Source organism: Lontra canadensis, unplaced genomic scaffold, assembly GCF_010015895.1.
Source record: "Lontra canadensis isolate GAN:19392208 unplaced genomic scaffold, GSC_riverotter_1.0 scaffold63, whole genome shotgun sequence".
Lineage (NCBI taxonomy): Eukaryota > Metazoa > Chordata > Mammalia > Carnivora > Mustelidae > Lontra > Lontra canadensis.
This window is the reverse complement of record NW_022631057.1, coordinates 10,781,548-10,797,296: the sequence shown is the minus strand read 5'-3', so window position 1 is coordinate 10,797,296 and position 15,749 is coordinate 10,781,548. Positions and strand designations below refer to the sequence as shown.

At 41.7% G+C, this 15,749-nt stretch overlaps 1 protein-coding gene across 9 annotated transcripts in view; it reads right to left on the bottom strand.

Annotated features, from left to right (window-relative positions):
• The window catches only part of MDM4 (MDM4 regulator of p53), a 40,032-nt gene extending 29,457 nt beyond the window's left edge, over window positions 1-10,575 (bottom strand). For 2 of the 9 annotated variants that reach the window (XM_032878391.1, XM_032878393.1), the window contains exon 1: window positions 8,043-8,775. In XM_032878391.1, the coding sequence (XP_032734282.1) occupies window positions 8,043-8,091 (49 nt within the window). In that variant the 5' untranslated portion in view covers window positions 8,092-8,775. Of the gene's footprint in view, window positions 1-3,093; window positions 3,283-8,042; window positions 8,777-10,435 lie in introns of those variants that run through there. The other 7 variants (XM_032878388.1, XM_032878394.1, XM_032878390.1 and 4 more) reach the window with 7 other exon arrangements.
• Between the last annotated feature and the right edge of the window lie 5,174 nt (window positions 10,576-15,749).

Genomic DNA, 15,749 nt, shown 5'->3' with positions numbered 1-15,749 from the left:
TTTTTTAATATATTTTATTTATTTATTTGTCAGAGAGAGAGGGAGAGCGAGCGAGCACAGGCAGACAGAATGGCAGGCAGAGGCAGAGGGAGAAGCAGGCTCCCTGCCGAGCAAGGAGCCCGATGTGGGACTCGATCCCAGGATCCTGGGATCATGACCTGAGCTGAAGGCAGCCATTTACCAACTGAGCCACCCAGGCGTCCCTATTTTAATCAGAGGCAAACGTGCTTTAAATTGCTGTATCTTCTTGCTGAATTGACATATTACTATCATTATATGGTCATTATATAGTGATTGTCATTACATAGGGATTCTTTCCATCCCAATTAAGACATTCTGTCCTAAAGCGCATTTTATCTAGTATTAGTGAGGTCATGCCAGCTTTACTAATTCCAGGTATGTATTTTCCCCATCTTTTACTTTCTATTTTTACATGCCCTTAAGCTTCTGGTGTGTCCCTTGTAAAAAAAAAAAAAAAAAATATGTATCTGAACTTTGGATTTTTCAACCCAGTTTGCCAGTTTTTACCTTTAACTAGTAAATTCAGTCCATTCACTTTAATTAGTATGTATGGATGTTTCTACCAACCTGACTTAGCATTCCAGTTTGTTCTACTCTTCCTATGCTTAATGTTACTTTCTTAAAAATTCTATCTCTGGGGCACCTGGGTGGCTCAGTCATTAAGAGACTGCCTTTGGCTCAGGTCACGATCCTAGCATCTTGGGATTGAGCCCTGCATTGGCATCCGGCTGCCTGCTCAGTGGGCAGCCTGCTTCTCCCTCTCCCTCTCCCCCTGCTTGTGTTCCCTCTCTCACAGTCTGTCAAATAAATAAATAAAATTTTTAAAAAATAATAATTCTGGGGGGTGGGGGGTTGAGTGAGCCCGGTGCTGGGTATTAAGGAGGGCACATATTGCATGGAGCACTGAGTGTGGTGCATAAACAATGAATCGTGGATCACTGAAAAAAAAATTGAATTAAAAAAATTCTATCTGTCTCCCTGCTAAAAAGATAAGAACTTTATTTTTTTTTTAAAGATTTTATTTATTTATTTGACAGAGAGAGATCCCAAGTAGGCAGGCAGGCAGGCGGGGGCCGGGGGGGGCGGGGATGGAAGCAGGCTCCTCACGGAACAGATAGCCGGATGTGGGGCTCCAATCCCAGGACCCTGAGATCATGACCTGAGCTGAAGGCAGAAGCTTAATCCACTGAGCCACACAGGTGCCCCAAAGATAAGAACTTTAATATGATATCATCTGGACTTTAAATTCTGACAGACTTTTTTTTGGGGGGGTGGGGGGGGGCTTAGCCTTTACAATTAATATCAATTATAATAATCACCTTTACTTCACAGATCTAACACTTCCTGGATTTGAATCACTTAGTATTTCATCCAGAACTGGGCTCAATATGGGTCTTTGTATGGCAAGGCTTCCAAGACTTCATACACCTGAGAATATTTTTATTTAAATGAATGTGGCTGGGTATAAAATTCTAAGTTTCTCCTCAAAACTCTGCAAACACTCTTCTTTTCCTGCATTTAGTGATGCTGTTCAAGTCTGATGTCAGTTTAATTTTTGTTCCTTGTAGTAATCTGTTCTCTCTCTCTCTGAGGCTTCTTTTGCTTTATTATTCTTAAATTTCACTATAATGTTCCTGGAAGCAAATTTTTCCTGATCACTCATCTTCAGCATTCTAAGAAAACTTTCCCTTTGAGGACATTCTTTTTTTTTTTTTTTAAGATTTATTTTAAGGAAAGCACAAGAGCGTGTGGGGGATGGGCAGAGGGAAGGAGAGAAAATCTCAGACTCCCCATCCAGCCCAGGGCTCAATCTCACAAGCCTGATATCACGACCTGAGCCAAAATCAAGACTCAGATATTTAACCAACCAAGCCACCCAGGCACCCCCCCACCTTTTTTTTTTTTTTAAGATTTTATTTATTTATTTTACAGAGAGAGATCACAAGTAGACAGAGCGGCAGGCAGAGAGTGAGAGGGAAGCAGGCTCCCCGCTGAGCAGAGAGCCCGATGTGGGACTCAATCCCAGGACCCTGAGATCATGACCTGCGCCGAAGGCAGCAGCTTAACCCACTGAGCTACCCAGGCACCCCCCTTTTTTTAATCTAAAAGAGAACTATTTTTCCCATTATTTCAAGCATATCCTTTTTTTTTTTTTCCCCTAAATGCGGGCTCCACGCCCAATAATGGGGCTTGATCTCATGATCAGGAGATGAAGAGTCGCATGTTCCACCAACTGAGCCAGTAAGGCACCCCCACCTTTTCATTTTTATTTAAGATTCCTGGGGCGCCTGGGTGGCTCAGTCTTTAGATGCCTCCCTGAAAGGGTCCTGGGATCTAGCCCCATTTCAGGCTCCCTGCTCGGCGGGAGGCCTGCTCCTCCCTCTCCCACTCCCCCTGCTTGTGTTCCCCCTCTTGCTGTGTCCCTCTCTGTCAAATCAATAAATAAAATCTTTAAAAAATAAAATAAGATTAGTATTATTTATGGGTGCCTGGCTGGCTCGTTGGTAGAGCATGCAATTTCTCATCTCAGGGTTGTGAGTTCAAGCCCCACATAGAATGTAGATTACTTAAAAACAAAATCTTTAAAAAATGAATTAGAAAGATTCCTATTATTTAGACTTGAGTACCTCTACATCTATTATCCTTACCTTTCAGTTTTTCTTTTTAGATTTTCTTTTTATCCTTTTTTTTTTTTTTAGTTCTGGGAGATTTTCTCAATCTGGAGTTCTAATTCATTCAATTGTATCCATTCTGTTATTTCAACCATTGCATTTTTCAACCCTAGTATTTTGGACTGGTTCTCTCAGCCTCTGCTTATTCTTATTTCAAGTTCTTAAGATGTTCCCCATTCCTTTTAAGATAATTACCATTCTAGGGGTGCCTGGGTGACTCAGTGGGTTAAAGCCTCTGCCTTCGGCTCAGGTCATGATCCCAGGGTCCTAGGATCGAGTTCCATATCAGGCTCTCTGCTCAGCAAGGAGCCTGCTTCCCTTCCTTCTCTCTCTGCCTGCCTCTCTGCCTGCTTGTGATCTGTCAAATAAATACAAATCTTTAAAAAAAAAAGATAATTACCATTCTAACTTTAAACTCTATGTCCATCTGTTCTATTATTTCTGTTCCAATGAAACTTATACATTATTCTTCTCCTGAAATACCTGTGCTCTTCAACTGTCTTTGTTATTCTTCCCTAGAGGGCAGGAGATACTCTGAAAGGCAAAGAATATGGGGCAAGACCAGATTCCAGCCCTTATTAGCTGCAGCAAACTGTAGTAAGGTAGAAAATAAGTAGCAGGTTAGTAGGGTTCAGCCAGAAGAGAGTGAGACTCTTGACCTCAGGGTTAAATTCAGGCCCCATAGGAGGTGTGGAAATTAGTCAAAAATTAAAAAATAAAGTTTAAAAAAAAAACAAGAAATACGAAGTACAAAAGTAGAAAGACCCAAGCACCAGAAAACCATACTCACTCTTTACCCCGTTCACTCACTACCCAGATCAAACACTCATCCTTTGTTCCCCAAGGAGAAGCACCACTAGGATAGGATTTGAGGAGACCTAAGGACTTAGAAGGTAAAAGAGAAGTGCTGTCTAAGGTCAGTCTTCACCTATTTTTCATCAGCTGCTCACAAGTATATGCTTCTGTAATGCCCTGATTCACTGAGGAGAGCTGGACTAGGGCTCTGGGTCGCAAGCATAGAAAAAGGTAATTCCAAGGTATTGAGGCAAGGAAGAAACTAGAGCAGTATTCCAACAGTCCCTCCCTCATGGTTTTATTCTCCTGTCCCAGACCAAAGCCACCTCCCCATACACACACACACACACACACACAGTTCAAAACAGCCCACATCACCAGTCTGTTTCTCACAGCATTTTCCTATTACCATTCCTATAGGGATGATTCTGGAAGCCAGCAGTCATGCTAATTCAGCCTCTCAGTAGGAACAGAAATTGACTACTGGGCAGGTCTGAAGAATTTAAACATCAACAAGGTTTTCCTACTTTGCTTTAACACCTGGTAGAAAATTGTGCCATTAAAAAACAAAACAAAACAAAAAAATCCACTGCTTTAAAAGCAATGGAAGTTAAGAGCAGGACAAATTAGATTGCAAAGCAGAGGAGGAATGAGAGGGAATGGAAACAAAATGGAAGGATTTTAAAATGAGAGAATAATGGAAAGAATGGGAGGGGAAGACATGAGCAAAGGCACTGTTCAAGACGTATGTGAGAAATGAAGTCAGCTGACAAGCTCTGAATCCAAAGCAAGATCTTGTCCCTTTCCCACTTGGGAGTCTCTTTTGATTACAGGTTTAAGTATTATTACTTGCTCCTTAAAAGAGGAAACGGAGCCTAAAAGAAGTCAGGTAACTTGCCTGAGTCTAAAGCTATTCTTTCCCACTATGCTACCAGTGAGCAGTTACATTCAGTTGCTCAAACCAGAAAGTAGGGGGCACCTGGGTGGCTCAGTCGGTTAAACATCTCTTAATTTCAGCTCAGGTCATATCTCAGGGTTGGGAGATCGAGCTCCATATCAGGCTCCACACTGGGCAGGGAGCCTGCTTGGGATTCTCTCTCCCTCTACCTCCACGTCACCCCCTCAACCCCATGTGTGTGCTCTCTCTAGACAGATAAATAGGTTTTATTTATTTGTCAGAGAGAGAGAGAGCACGCATGCATGCCTGGGAAGCAGCAGGCAGAGGGAGAAACAGGCTTCCCGCCAAGCAGGGAGCCTAATGTGGGACTTGATCGGCGGATCCTAGGATCATGACCCAAGCCAAAGGCAGACGCTTAACCAACTGGGCCATGCAGGTGTCCCAAAAATAAACAAATTAATAAAACCAGAAAGAGTCCTCTTATCTCTCTCTTCCCATTATCACATCATCGAACCTGATCAATTTTAACTTTTATTTTCTTAAAGATTTTATTTATTTGACAGAGATCACAAGTAGGCAGAGAGGCAGGCTCCCTGCTGAGCAGACAGTCCAATGCGGGGTTCGATCCCAGGACCCTAACTGAGATCATGACCTGAGCCAAAGGCAGACGCTTAACCCACTGAGCCACCCAGGCGCCCCTCAATTTTAACTTCTGAATCTTTCAAAACCACCCCTTCTTTTCATCTCCATGACTATTTCCCCCAACCAAAAGTGTTATTCCCTCTGTGCATCACTGAAATAGACACTTCACTGATCTAACTCCCTCCAAACCAAATTCCACACTACAGCTAGAAGGATTAAAAAAAAAAACAAAATAAAAAAACAAACCCAAAGCTACAGTGCCAGGCCCTGCTTGAAAGCTTGCTACTGCTCTAAAGATAAACACACAATCCAGCCCCAGTCTTGCCAAACTTCCCTCTTGCACCTCATGTTCTCCACGCTCCCTGCACCTCCTCCCCACACTGATCTTTTAGTTTCTCACAGCACTTACTTCCTGCTTCAAGGGCCTTTGCACACATTGTTCCTTCATTTGTAGCACTGCTGAGTTCTACGAAAACTGATTCATCCTAGACCTTCTAGTCTTAGGTTAAATATTACCTCAACAATCACTAACAGCTGATAAACCATTTAAATAAAAAGCTTGGGGAGAGGGAACTTTAAAACACAGGGAGAAGGCCAAGAATACTTGACCACTGACAAACCTCTCTAAAAGACGGTCATTTGCATCATGTACTTCTTGATGGAAGGCAAGAGGAAGCACCCAGAACCTCCTACCTACCTCCTATGAAGTATTCTCGACAAAATACAACTAATCAAGCTTCTACATCTACTAACTACCTGCTAATAGGAACAACGAAGGATAAAGGAATAAATATCAAAAGCAAATAATTAGCCAAACCCAGAATGTAGTAAATGCTACAAGATCTCAGATGGTGGGGCGGGGAGGGTGGGGGGATATGGTTAAGTGGGGAGACCATTATTTAGGCTTAAAAAAACGTAAACTTAATACAGCATGCAGACCTTGTTCATTCAAGTCCTGACTCAAAGAAACTATCTGCAAATGCCACTTTTCCCTAAACAATCATAAAATGTTGAATTATGTACTAGGTAGTAGATATTAAGAAACTGTTAATTGTAGTAAAAAGGCACTGTGGCCATTTTTTTAAAAATCCTGACCTGATAAGAAATACATTCTAACATATTTAAAGGTAAACTGACACTGTGTGATATGCTTTAAAATATTTCACTAAGAAATTGAGAAAAATAGGGGCGCCTGAGTAGCTTAGTGGGTTAAGCCTCTGCCTTCGGCTCAGGTCGTGATCTCGGGGTCCTGCGATCAAGCCCCGCACAGGGCTCTCTGCTCAGCAGGGAGCCTGTTTCCCCCTCTGCCTCTCTGCCTACTTGGGATTTCTCTCTCTGCCAAATAAATAAATAAAATCTTAAAAAAAAAAAAAATCACAAAAACTCCATTATCTATTACATCTTGAAAAACGAGTACTCAGAAAATACTCAGTTACAAAAAAGAATCTACATTATTAACTGGTGCTGCTTTGGCTCTCTGGAAACGTTTCCTTCCAGCTAATAATAAACCTTAGAAATAAGTATAAAAAACTGAAAAGAGGGGCGCCTGGGTGGCAGAGTCCTTGAGAGTCTGCCTTTGGTTTGGGTCATGATCCCAGGGTCCTAAAATCAAGTCCCACATAGAGCAGGGGCCTGCTTCTCCCTCTCCCACTCCCCTTGCTTGTGTTCCCGCCCTTGCTGTGTCTCTGTCAAATAAATAAATAAATACATAGATAGATAGCTAGCTAGCTGAAAAGAAGAACACGTGGGTGGCTCAGTCAGTTAAGCGTAGGCCTGCGGCTCGGGTCACGATCTGCAGGGTCTTGGGATCAAGCCCATCTGGCTCCCTGGAGTCTGCTGCTCCCTCAGCCCCTTCTCCCCACCACCTGTGCTCTCTCTTGCTCTGCTCTCTCTCAAATAAATTTAAAAATCTTTTTAAAAAGCTGGCAAGAGGGGCACCTGGGTGGCTCAGTGGGTTAAAGCCTCTGCCTTCAGCTCAGGTCATGATCCCAGGGTCCTGGGATTGAGCCCCAAATCGGGCTCTCTGCTCAGCAGGGAGCCTGCGTCTCCCTCTCTCTGTGCCTGCCTCTCTGCCTACTTGTGATCTCTGTCAAATAAATAAATAAAATCTTCTAAAAAAAAAAAAGGGTGAAAAGAATTTGCCTACTTTTAAATGAATGAGGGAAGAAAGTTCTTTGTGCAGTTTTCTTGCTTTCAAAAAAAAAAAAACCTCTCCCTGGAACAAACGGATGGTTGCCAGAGAGGAGGTGGTGGAGGGACAGGCAAAAATGGGTGAAGGGGAGTGGGAATACAGGTTATGGAATGAGTAAGTCACAAAGATAAAAAGGTACAATACAGGAAATCTAGTCAGTGGTATTGTACTAGCGCTGTGCAGTGACAGGAGCTGCACTTGTCTAAGCACAGCATAATGGACAGAGCTGTCAAATCACTACAGGTACACCTAAAACGAACGTGACATCATGTGTTAACTGTATTCAACTTAAAAAAATAATAAATAAAATAACCCAAAGGACTCTTCCTCAAGAGAGATGGGTTTATTGACAGGGAAGCCATGGGGCACCTGGGTGGCTCAGTCAGTTAAGCACCTGCCTTCAACTCAGGTCATGATCCCTGGGTTCTGGGATCAAGCCCCACTTCTGGCTCCCTGCTCAGTGCAGAGTCTGCTTCTCCCTCTTCCTCTTCCCTTCCCTCTTGCACACTCTCTCTCAAATAAATAAAATCTTTAAAAAAATCTAAAAAAATCTAAAAAAATCTAAATCTAAATCTAAAAAAATAAAAAAAAATCTAAAAAAAAAAAAAAAGTAAAGAAAGAGAAGCCAATTCCACCACTTCATTCCACAGTACAGCAGAAGTAAGGATATCCCAGGGCAGGCCAAGCTACCCTCTTTTTCAGTGCATTTGAAGAGTGAAGGACTATGACACATGGGCCTGTAGAACTGACTCAGGATGCACGTCCATTTCCAGACTCTCCTCCCCTCACTGGGTATGTGTGCATGAGCTGGTCTCCAACTTACTGTCTCCAATCCTGCGTGGTACTCTTCTGCAAGTTTCCACTTCCACCATTCAATCCCCACCATGACGAATGATGAACTCAGTTTCTTCAACGGGTCAAGTCCTTTTAACACTTACCTCCTAGGTGTTTTTAGTACTGAGTTTTTCAAACTACAAGTTGTACCCAGTGAGTCTTAACTGCTCCCTCCATTAATGAAATAGAAGAGAATAGAAAATAAAAGTAAATAACAAAGGAAGTTTTGTTCTTGTGGAGCCTGTTTCTGTTATTGAAAACAGCCAACACAAAATGGTTAAGCACCTTTGTATGAGGCACTCTTTAAAGCAGTAACTTTTTTTTAATTTTGGCAACAACTCATTCAATCCTTACAGAGATCCTATCAGGTAGATATACTATTGTCCTCATTTTCAAAGGAGAAACTGAGGCAGAGAGGAAGATAACTTGCCAAAAATGGTCTTAGAGTCCAATCACTCTGGCTGCAGAGCCAGAGTTCTTAACCATTCCCCCTCCTATATGTACTGGGTCACAATATAAAACTTATTTTTAAGCTTTGGTTTAAAAAACCAAACCATGGTTTAAAAAAGTTTGAAATCCACTGCCTTTGGATTTCAGATAGCATCAGGCACCTGTCCTTTTTCCACTTCTGTGATATATTTTCTACTGAAATTCTTATTCTTCTACCTAGGTCAAAAGTCACTTCCTCGGCCGAGGCTTTCTGATACTCCAAGGGAAGCTGATGACACCAGAGCCCCTCTATTACCACTTACCACATTTTTTATTTGTATCCTCTACTAGGCTGAAATCAGAGAGCAGTTCACTCATCTCTCAGTGATGCTGGAAGAGTGGTTTTTACCCTACACTTAGTCCAGCAGACTCCACCTCATCTTCAAATCTCTACCTCTGAAGACAACTGTGATTTTAAGACTAATTCAATTAAAAACTTGTCAGAATTTAGCAGGATTAATCATCATAACTCTTTAAAGCCCTAAGGACCTCTACTAAACACTACTGTCTGATTCTCTTTCAGCTACATATTTGAGAGAAATAAAAACTTAAAAAAAAAAAAACTACTGTACTATTCAGATGTTTAGTTCTTACCAAATCTATGACACACCTACGCAGGTAAAGTGTGTAGCAAGAGTATACTCCAGCACAGTTTGCAAAACAATGTGCCAGGAACAACTTAAAACTCATCTGTGGGGAACTGGCTAACGAAACTGTTGCACAACCCTCTAAAACAACACTATGCACATGTTTAAAAGAAAAGTATGACCTCTCTATTTGATGGAAAGCTGTCCCTGGTGTTATCTTAAAAACTTAAGGTGCATAACAATGCATACAAAATGACCCCACTGTTGTTTAAAAATGCGAGTACTGTAGCAAAAAGTCAGGAAGGACGGGATCAAGCAGTTAATAGCTAGCCTGAGGAGAGAACCGGTTAGGGTGAATGAACAGTTAAACTTTACACACTTCTGTATTCTGTGCTTTTGTTTTTTGTTTTTTTTTTTTAAACTTCAGACACACTTATTTTTTTTTTAAATAAACTACAAAAATTTGTGATCCTGACGAGTAGTGTGTGAAACAAAATATTCTGAAATAAATACTTTTAAACTGAATTATCTTTTGGGTGTCAGGAAGGTATGAGGAGGGAGGAGACAAAACTTAAACTGAGATGTAGGAATACTTAACACTTAACAAGGTACCTTTGACAGGTGACCTGTTCGGGGTGGAGGGGCTGCCTAACCAACACAGCGCTTCCCCGATGACAGGGAAAAGCAACAGCATGTTCTGCAGGTGTCGCTTTAAGAGTGGTTTATCGAAATCCGGGGGGGATCCACTGGACCGTCGGCCGTTTATAAAGTACGTATTTTCCCCAGCCCCAACTCCGGATGTTCTGCTTGGGCGGGCCTGGGTGTGGTCCCGAAATGAGCCCTCTTCAAACTGGCACTCGAGCGCCTCGGACACAGATGGTGCGCAGCCCTGAAAGTGACTACCTTCAAATCTTGAGACACATCAATGTCCCTCTTCCCCCCAGCCCCCTGTGGCCACTATTTCCTCCAAAGGGCCTCAGTAGGTTTCCAAAGTTGCGTCCAGTTAAACATCGTCCACCGACCACTTCGAGTCGAGGTTTGTAACTTGGTGGCCGAACGGTCGCAAGCACGTCACCGCACCTCCATTTTTACCTTCCGCGGGGCCTCAGCGCAGAACCCTTCCCCCACCAGCCCTTCTTCCGCCCGGCACGACCGTCCCAACGCCGCCACCCATGCCTCAAGCTCCACCCGCCCGCCGCCCCAGCTCCGAGGTCCGCCGAACTGGCCGCGCCACCGCCCGCTCCCCGCTCTCCACCTCCGGCCCCCAGCCGCTGGGGACCCGGCAGCCGAAACCCAAGAGCCACACCTTAAGCCCGCTCCATGAGTCGCTCCCCCGCCGAGCCCGGGTGGGGGGAGGGGGCGTCAGTCACAGGCCCGAAGGCCTCAGCAGCATTTTGAAACGGCGAGTAGAGAGAGCGCAATTTCCGGCCTCCTGAACCCGTCTCGTACAAGGGCTTCCGGTGAGGCCTCCGGAAACCATAGAGGTTCCCCTGGAGGGCTAGAGAGGTAGAAAGGCTGAGCTCTCCCTGCCATAGAGTAGAGCCCAGTCCAGAGAGAGAGAGTCGCAGGTCTTGGAAGACTGAGTTGTGAGAAAACGTTTCAGGAACTCGCAGAGTCTGACGGTGTTCACAGACGTGTCCTAGGAAATCAAAAATCAAGGAAGGGAGAAACCTAATAGCATAGTCAGAGACAGCCTTTCGCTCTTCCAATAACCACCATTTTCCTTACAGTTGACTTGAATATTCACTCTTAACTCCCCAGAAGTGGTGGCTGAAGAGGGCAAAGAACATGTTAGCGTTGTCGCTAATTGGGGGAGATAGGACTAGAATATACACGACTAACTCAAGACACGTGGTAAATGCTGAAAAAAGTGCAAAAAACCGGGAGGTGGGGCTTCTTTGGATCATACAACCTGATGACTTCTCAGGTTGGCCAACTTCCACCTCTGCCGGTGCCAAATGGTATTATCCCACTCAAATAACTTCATTTATTTAGGGATGATTCTAAATGTTAGAGGATTTTCTGAGCTGAAGTATGCTACTTTGCAATTTCTCTTGGTTTCAGTTATATACTTGGGAGAACAGAGTAAGGAGTCATTCTTCATAAAATGACTACTAATCAGTCATTTGAAGGCAGTTCTCATGTTCCATCCCTAACCCTATCACTTGTTTTTCGGCAAGCTAAAAATCCCCTCACAGCCTTCAGCTATTTCTTACTCGACATGGCTTCAAGCTACCTTGGTCACCATGTTCTGAACAAGTACCTGTTTGTACTGTTAAAATGTGGCTCCCCAAACTGGGTACAGACCCATGTTAGAAAAAATGGGGCAATGTCCTCCCTTATTTGGCACATTGCACCTTGCTCTATTTCTGGCATAAACTTCCGTATTGCTGGGAGATCCAGATTTCTGTAAATGAGCTGAAGAATTAATTCCTTTTTCACGGTTGCTCTGAAAGAGTTTGAAGTCAGCAACCACCTCTCAAAAAATAGGGGAGGGGCTTTTTTAGATGAACCACTCTCAACTGCTTCTCTCTTTTTTCTGCAATTCATTTTAGTATTTTTTTTAAATTCCCAAGCAGTACTTTGTATCTTTTAAATAATATCTGGTTAGTTTAGGTCTCTTCCTTCTGTCTCCTGGACTCTTGGAATTATGATCTTGTCTGGCAATTCATTTTGTTTAAGATCAACAAACATTTGTTGAACACCTACTGTGTGCCAAGCACCAACCTAGAAGATTCCAAAGCAAGTAACTCCTGTGATCTGTCTAGTGGAGGATTCAGACAGTCCAGATAATGTGGTAAGTGCGGTTAACCTTGCCTGGAAGGTCAAGAGAGATTAGCTCTATTACTTTGGCATTTTGCAAAATTTTGATCAACGTATTTAATTCATCTTTATTGAAAGTCTTGATAGATATGTTGAATAGGACATGGTTAAGAATAGAGCTTTTCCCCTCATGGTTGATGTTGATCCATGATTAATCATTCATCTTCAAATGTTGTTCTTAAACCACTAATGATCCTACCTAATGGTCGTCAATATCTGGAAATATTTCGCTATCCTTTCCCAAGAGCTTCATAAAACTTCATCGAATGAATTGCTGTAGTGAAAATAAACTGTAACTAGAGCATTTCTTCTCGTCAAGTGAACTTACCAAAAAAGAAAATGAAATTAGCTTAACACGCTCATAATTGACTCAGTGATCACCACTTCCTTCTCTAAGAACTAGACTCAAAAAACCGTTTATTTAATAACGAGACAGGAAATCTGGGTTTAGTCTAGCTATTTCTAGAAACCAGAAAGTTACGCCGTTGTTCAGGTTCCCAGTCGGTAAATAAAATGGCTAAATCAGATGATTTTTCTAGAGCCCCTAGGAGTTCTAGAGGAACCAGAAGTCAATGTTATTAATCTATAGCCTTTCCTAAAAAATTACAGTGAACTACCTCACACATAGAAAAAGGTATAAAGAAGAATATAATCTCCTTCCCCCCCACTCTTCCTTTGTAAGTAAATATTTCCTATTTACCTATTTCCTTTGTATTTTACCTATTACAAAAAAAGTTTCCCATAGTCCATTCTCCTATGGCATCTCCCTCCTTCAACTCCAAAGAGAACTATTCTGAATTTTAATATTCTATTCTGAATTCTGAGAACTATTCTAAATTCTGAACTATTTACTCCTGCCATCAACCTCTTTAGAGGTATATATTCCTTAAAAATATTTCATGCTTTTAAAATGTTTATAAATGGCATCAAACTGTATGTATTCTAGAGCAACTAACATTTTTGCTGATCATTGTGAAGTTCCACAATGTTAAGTCATGTGTAGTTAATTTTCAATATTGTTTAGTAATGTTGTATAGTAATATATTGAATTGTGTAATTCATTGTTATATAGTAATTGTGATTTTTCTAGGGCTGCCATCACAAAATGCCACAGACTGGGTGACTCAAACAATAGAAATTTGTTTTCTCACAGTTCTGGGTGCTAGAAGTAAAAGATCAAGGTGTTGGCAAATTTGGTTACTTTAGATACTTCTCCTTGGCTTGCACGTGGCTGCCTTCTTGTTTTGTCCTCCCCCCTTGGTCTGTAAGTTGTCTGCATCCTAATGTCTTCTTATAAGGACACCAGCCAATAGGACCCACCCGTATGACTTCATTCTACCTTAATCACCCCTGTAAAAGACCTGTCTCCAAATAGGGTTACACTATGAGGTGCTCAGGGGTTAAGACTTCAACATAGTAATCTGGAGATGGGGGGACGCAATTCAGCGCATAACAGTAATGAATGCACCACATTTTTTTATTCATCTCCTCCTTCAATAGATACTTAGGTTTTTCCAATAGTTTGCTGTTACAGTGCTTCCGTCAACATTCTTGTACTTGTACACTCTAGGGAGTAGAACTCTCGGGTCACAAACACATTATCAGTGCTATCAGATCATAAAACAGTGGTCTCCAAAGTGGTTGTAGCAGTATACGCTCCTGATGGGTGTGTATAAGATTTATTACTCACATTATCAACAATAGTGAGACTATGGAAAGAGCCCACGTGTCAATCGGCTGACGAACAGATAAAGAAGATGCGATACACATACACACACACACACACACACACACACACGGAATATTATTCAGCCACCAAAAAAAAAAAAAAAAGAAAAGAAAAGAAATCTTGCCATTTACAATGAGGTGGATGAAGCTAGAGTATATTATGCCAAGGGAAATCAGTCAGAGAAAGACAAATACCATATGATCTCACTCATATGTGGAATTTAAGAAAGAAAACAGATGAACATATGGGAAGGAGGGAAAGAGAAAAAGGAGAGACGGAAACAAGCCATAAGAGACTCTTCTTTTTAAATTATTTTTTTTATTTTTTTATAAACATATAATGTATTATTAGTCCCAGGGGTACAGGTCTGTGAATCGCCAGTTTACACACTTCACAGCACTCACCATAGCACATACCCTCCCCAGTGTCCATAACTCCACCATCCTCTCCCTATCCCTCACCCCCCCCCCCCCGCCGCCACCCTCAGTTTGTTTTGTGAGATTAAGAGTCTCCTACCGTTTGTCTCCCTCCCAATCCCATCTTGTTTCATTTATTCTTTTCCTACCCCCCCAAACCCCCAACGTTGCATCTCCACTTCCTCATATCAGGGAGATCATATGATAGTTGTCTTTCTCCGATTGACTTATTTCGCTAAGAAGCCATAAGAGACTCTTAACGATAGAGAACAAACTGAGGGTTGTTGGAGGGAGGTGGGTGGGGGGAGGACTAGACGGTGAGGGGTTAAAGAGGGCACTTGTGATGAGTACTGGGTGTCGTATGTAATGATGGACCACTGAATTCTACTCCTGACACCAATATTACAATGTATGTTAACTAACAAAATTTAAATTAAAAAAATAAGCTAGAAGTGCAGCAATTTAAAAAAAGGATTCTGTTGATCCACATCTTTGCCAATCCTTGGTATTGTCAGATTATTAAAAAAAATGTGATAGATGTGAGAATTTCTCATGGTGGTTTGATTTATATGAAAATATGGAAAAAAATGCATTTTTGCATATCTATTGACCATGGTTGCTCGCCTGTGAATTGCCTGTCCATATCTTTTGCCCATTTTTCTATTGGTTTGTCTTTTCCTTACTGATTTGTAGGAGTTCTCTATGCAATCTGGATAGTAATCCTTCTTGATTCTATGTACCACAAATAAATCTTCAAATCTATAACATGTTTTCAACTTTTTAAATGTCTTTTGATGAACAGGAGTTTTTTTGTTTTGTTTTGTTTTTGAAGATTTTATTTATTTATTTATTTGACAGAGAGAGAGAAAGCACAAGCAGGGGGAGCAGCAGAGGGAGAGGAGGAAGCAGGCTCCTGCTGAGCGGGGAGCCCAATGTGGGGCTCGATCCCAGGACCCTGGGATCATGACCTGAGCCAGAGGCAGATGCTTAATCAACTGAGCCACCCAGGCGCCCTTGAACAGGAGTTTTTTTAAATGAAGTCAGATTTATTATTATTTTATGTTTCATTTCCTTTTTTTTTTTAAATTTAAGAGATTCTTCCCTGTTTTGAGGTCATAAAGATACTATTGTATACTCTGTCCTAAAAGTTCTAAAGATTCACTTTTAACATTTAGGCCTTAAACTCATTCACAGTTGATTTTTGTGCATGTTATAATGTGGAGATCCAATTTTTTTTTTCAATTTGAAAAATAAATGTGTGACTCTATTACTGAATCTGTAAACTGCCTGTCTCTAATCCAAGAGCCTCTCTTGGATTACTCTTTCCTTCCTATTTAACACAATCATTGAAGGCTTTGTAAAAGAGGAATCATTTGAGTGGGATCTTAAAAAATGAATAGGATTTCAAGTGGCAGAATCGGGAGAAGTCGTTTGAAGAAACATGGCACAAATAATGAGGAGAGAAAATGGATGATGAATTTAGAAGAGAGCCAGTCTCAAAACTGAAAAGAATCTACTTTGATCGAAGGGCTGGTTACTGAGTAAAAGACTGGCCACGGGATTGAATCCCACTGTCCAATATAATATCCACCAGCCACACAGGGCTTGAAATGTGACTAGTCCAAATTAAAATGTGCTCTAAGTATAAAATA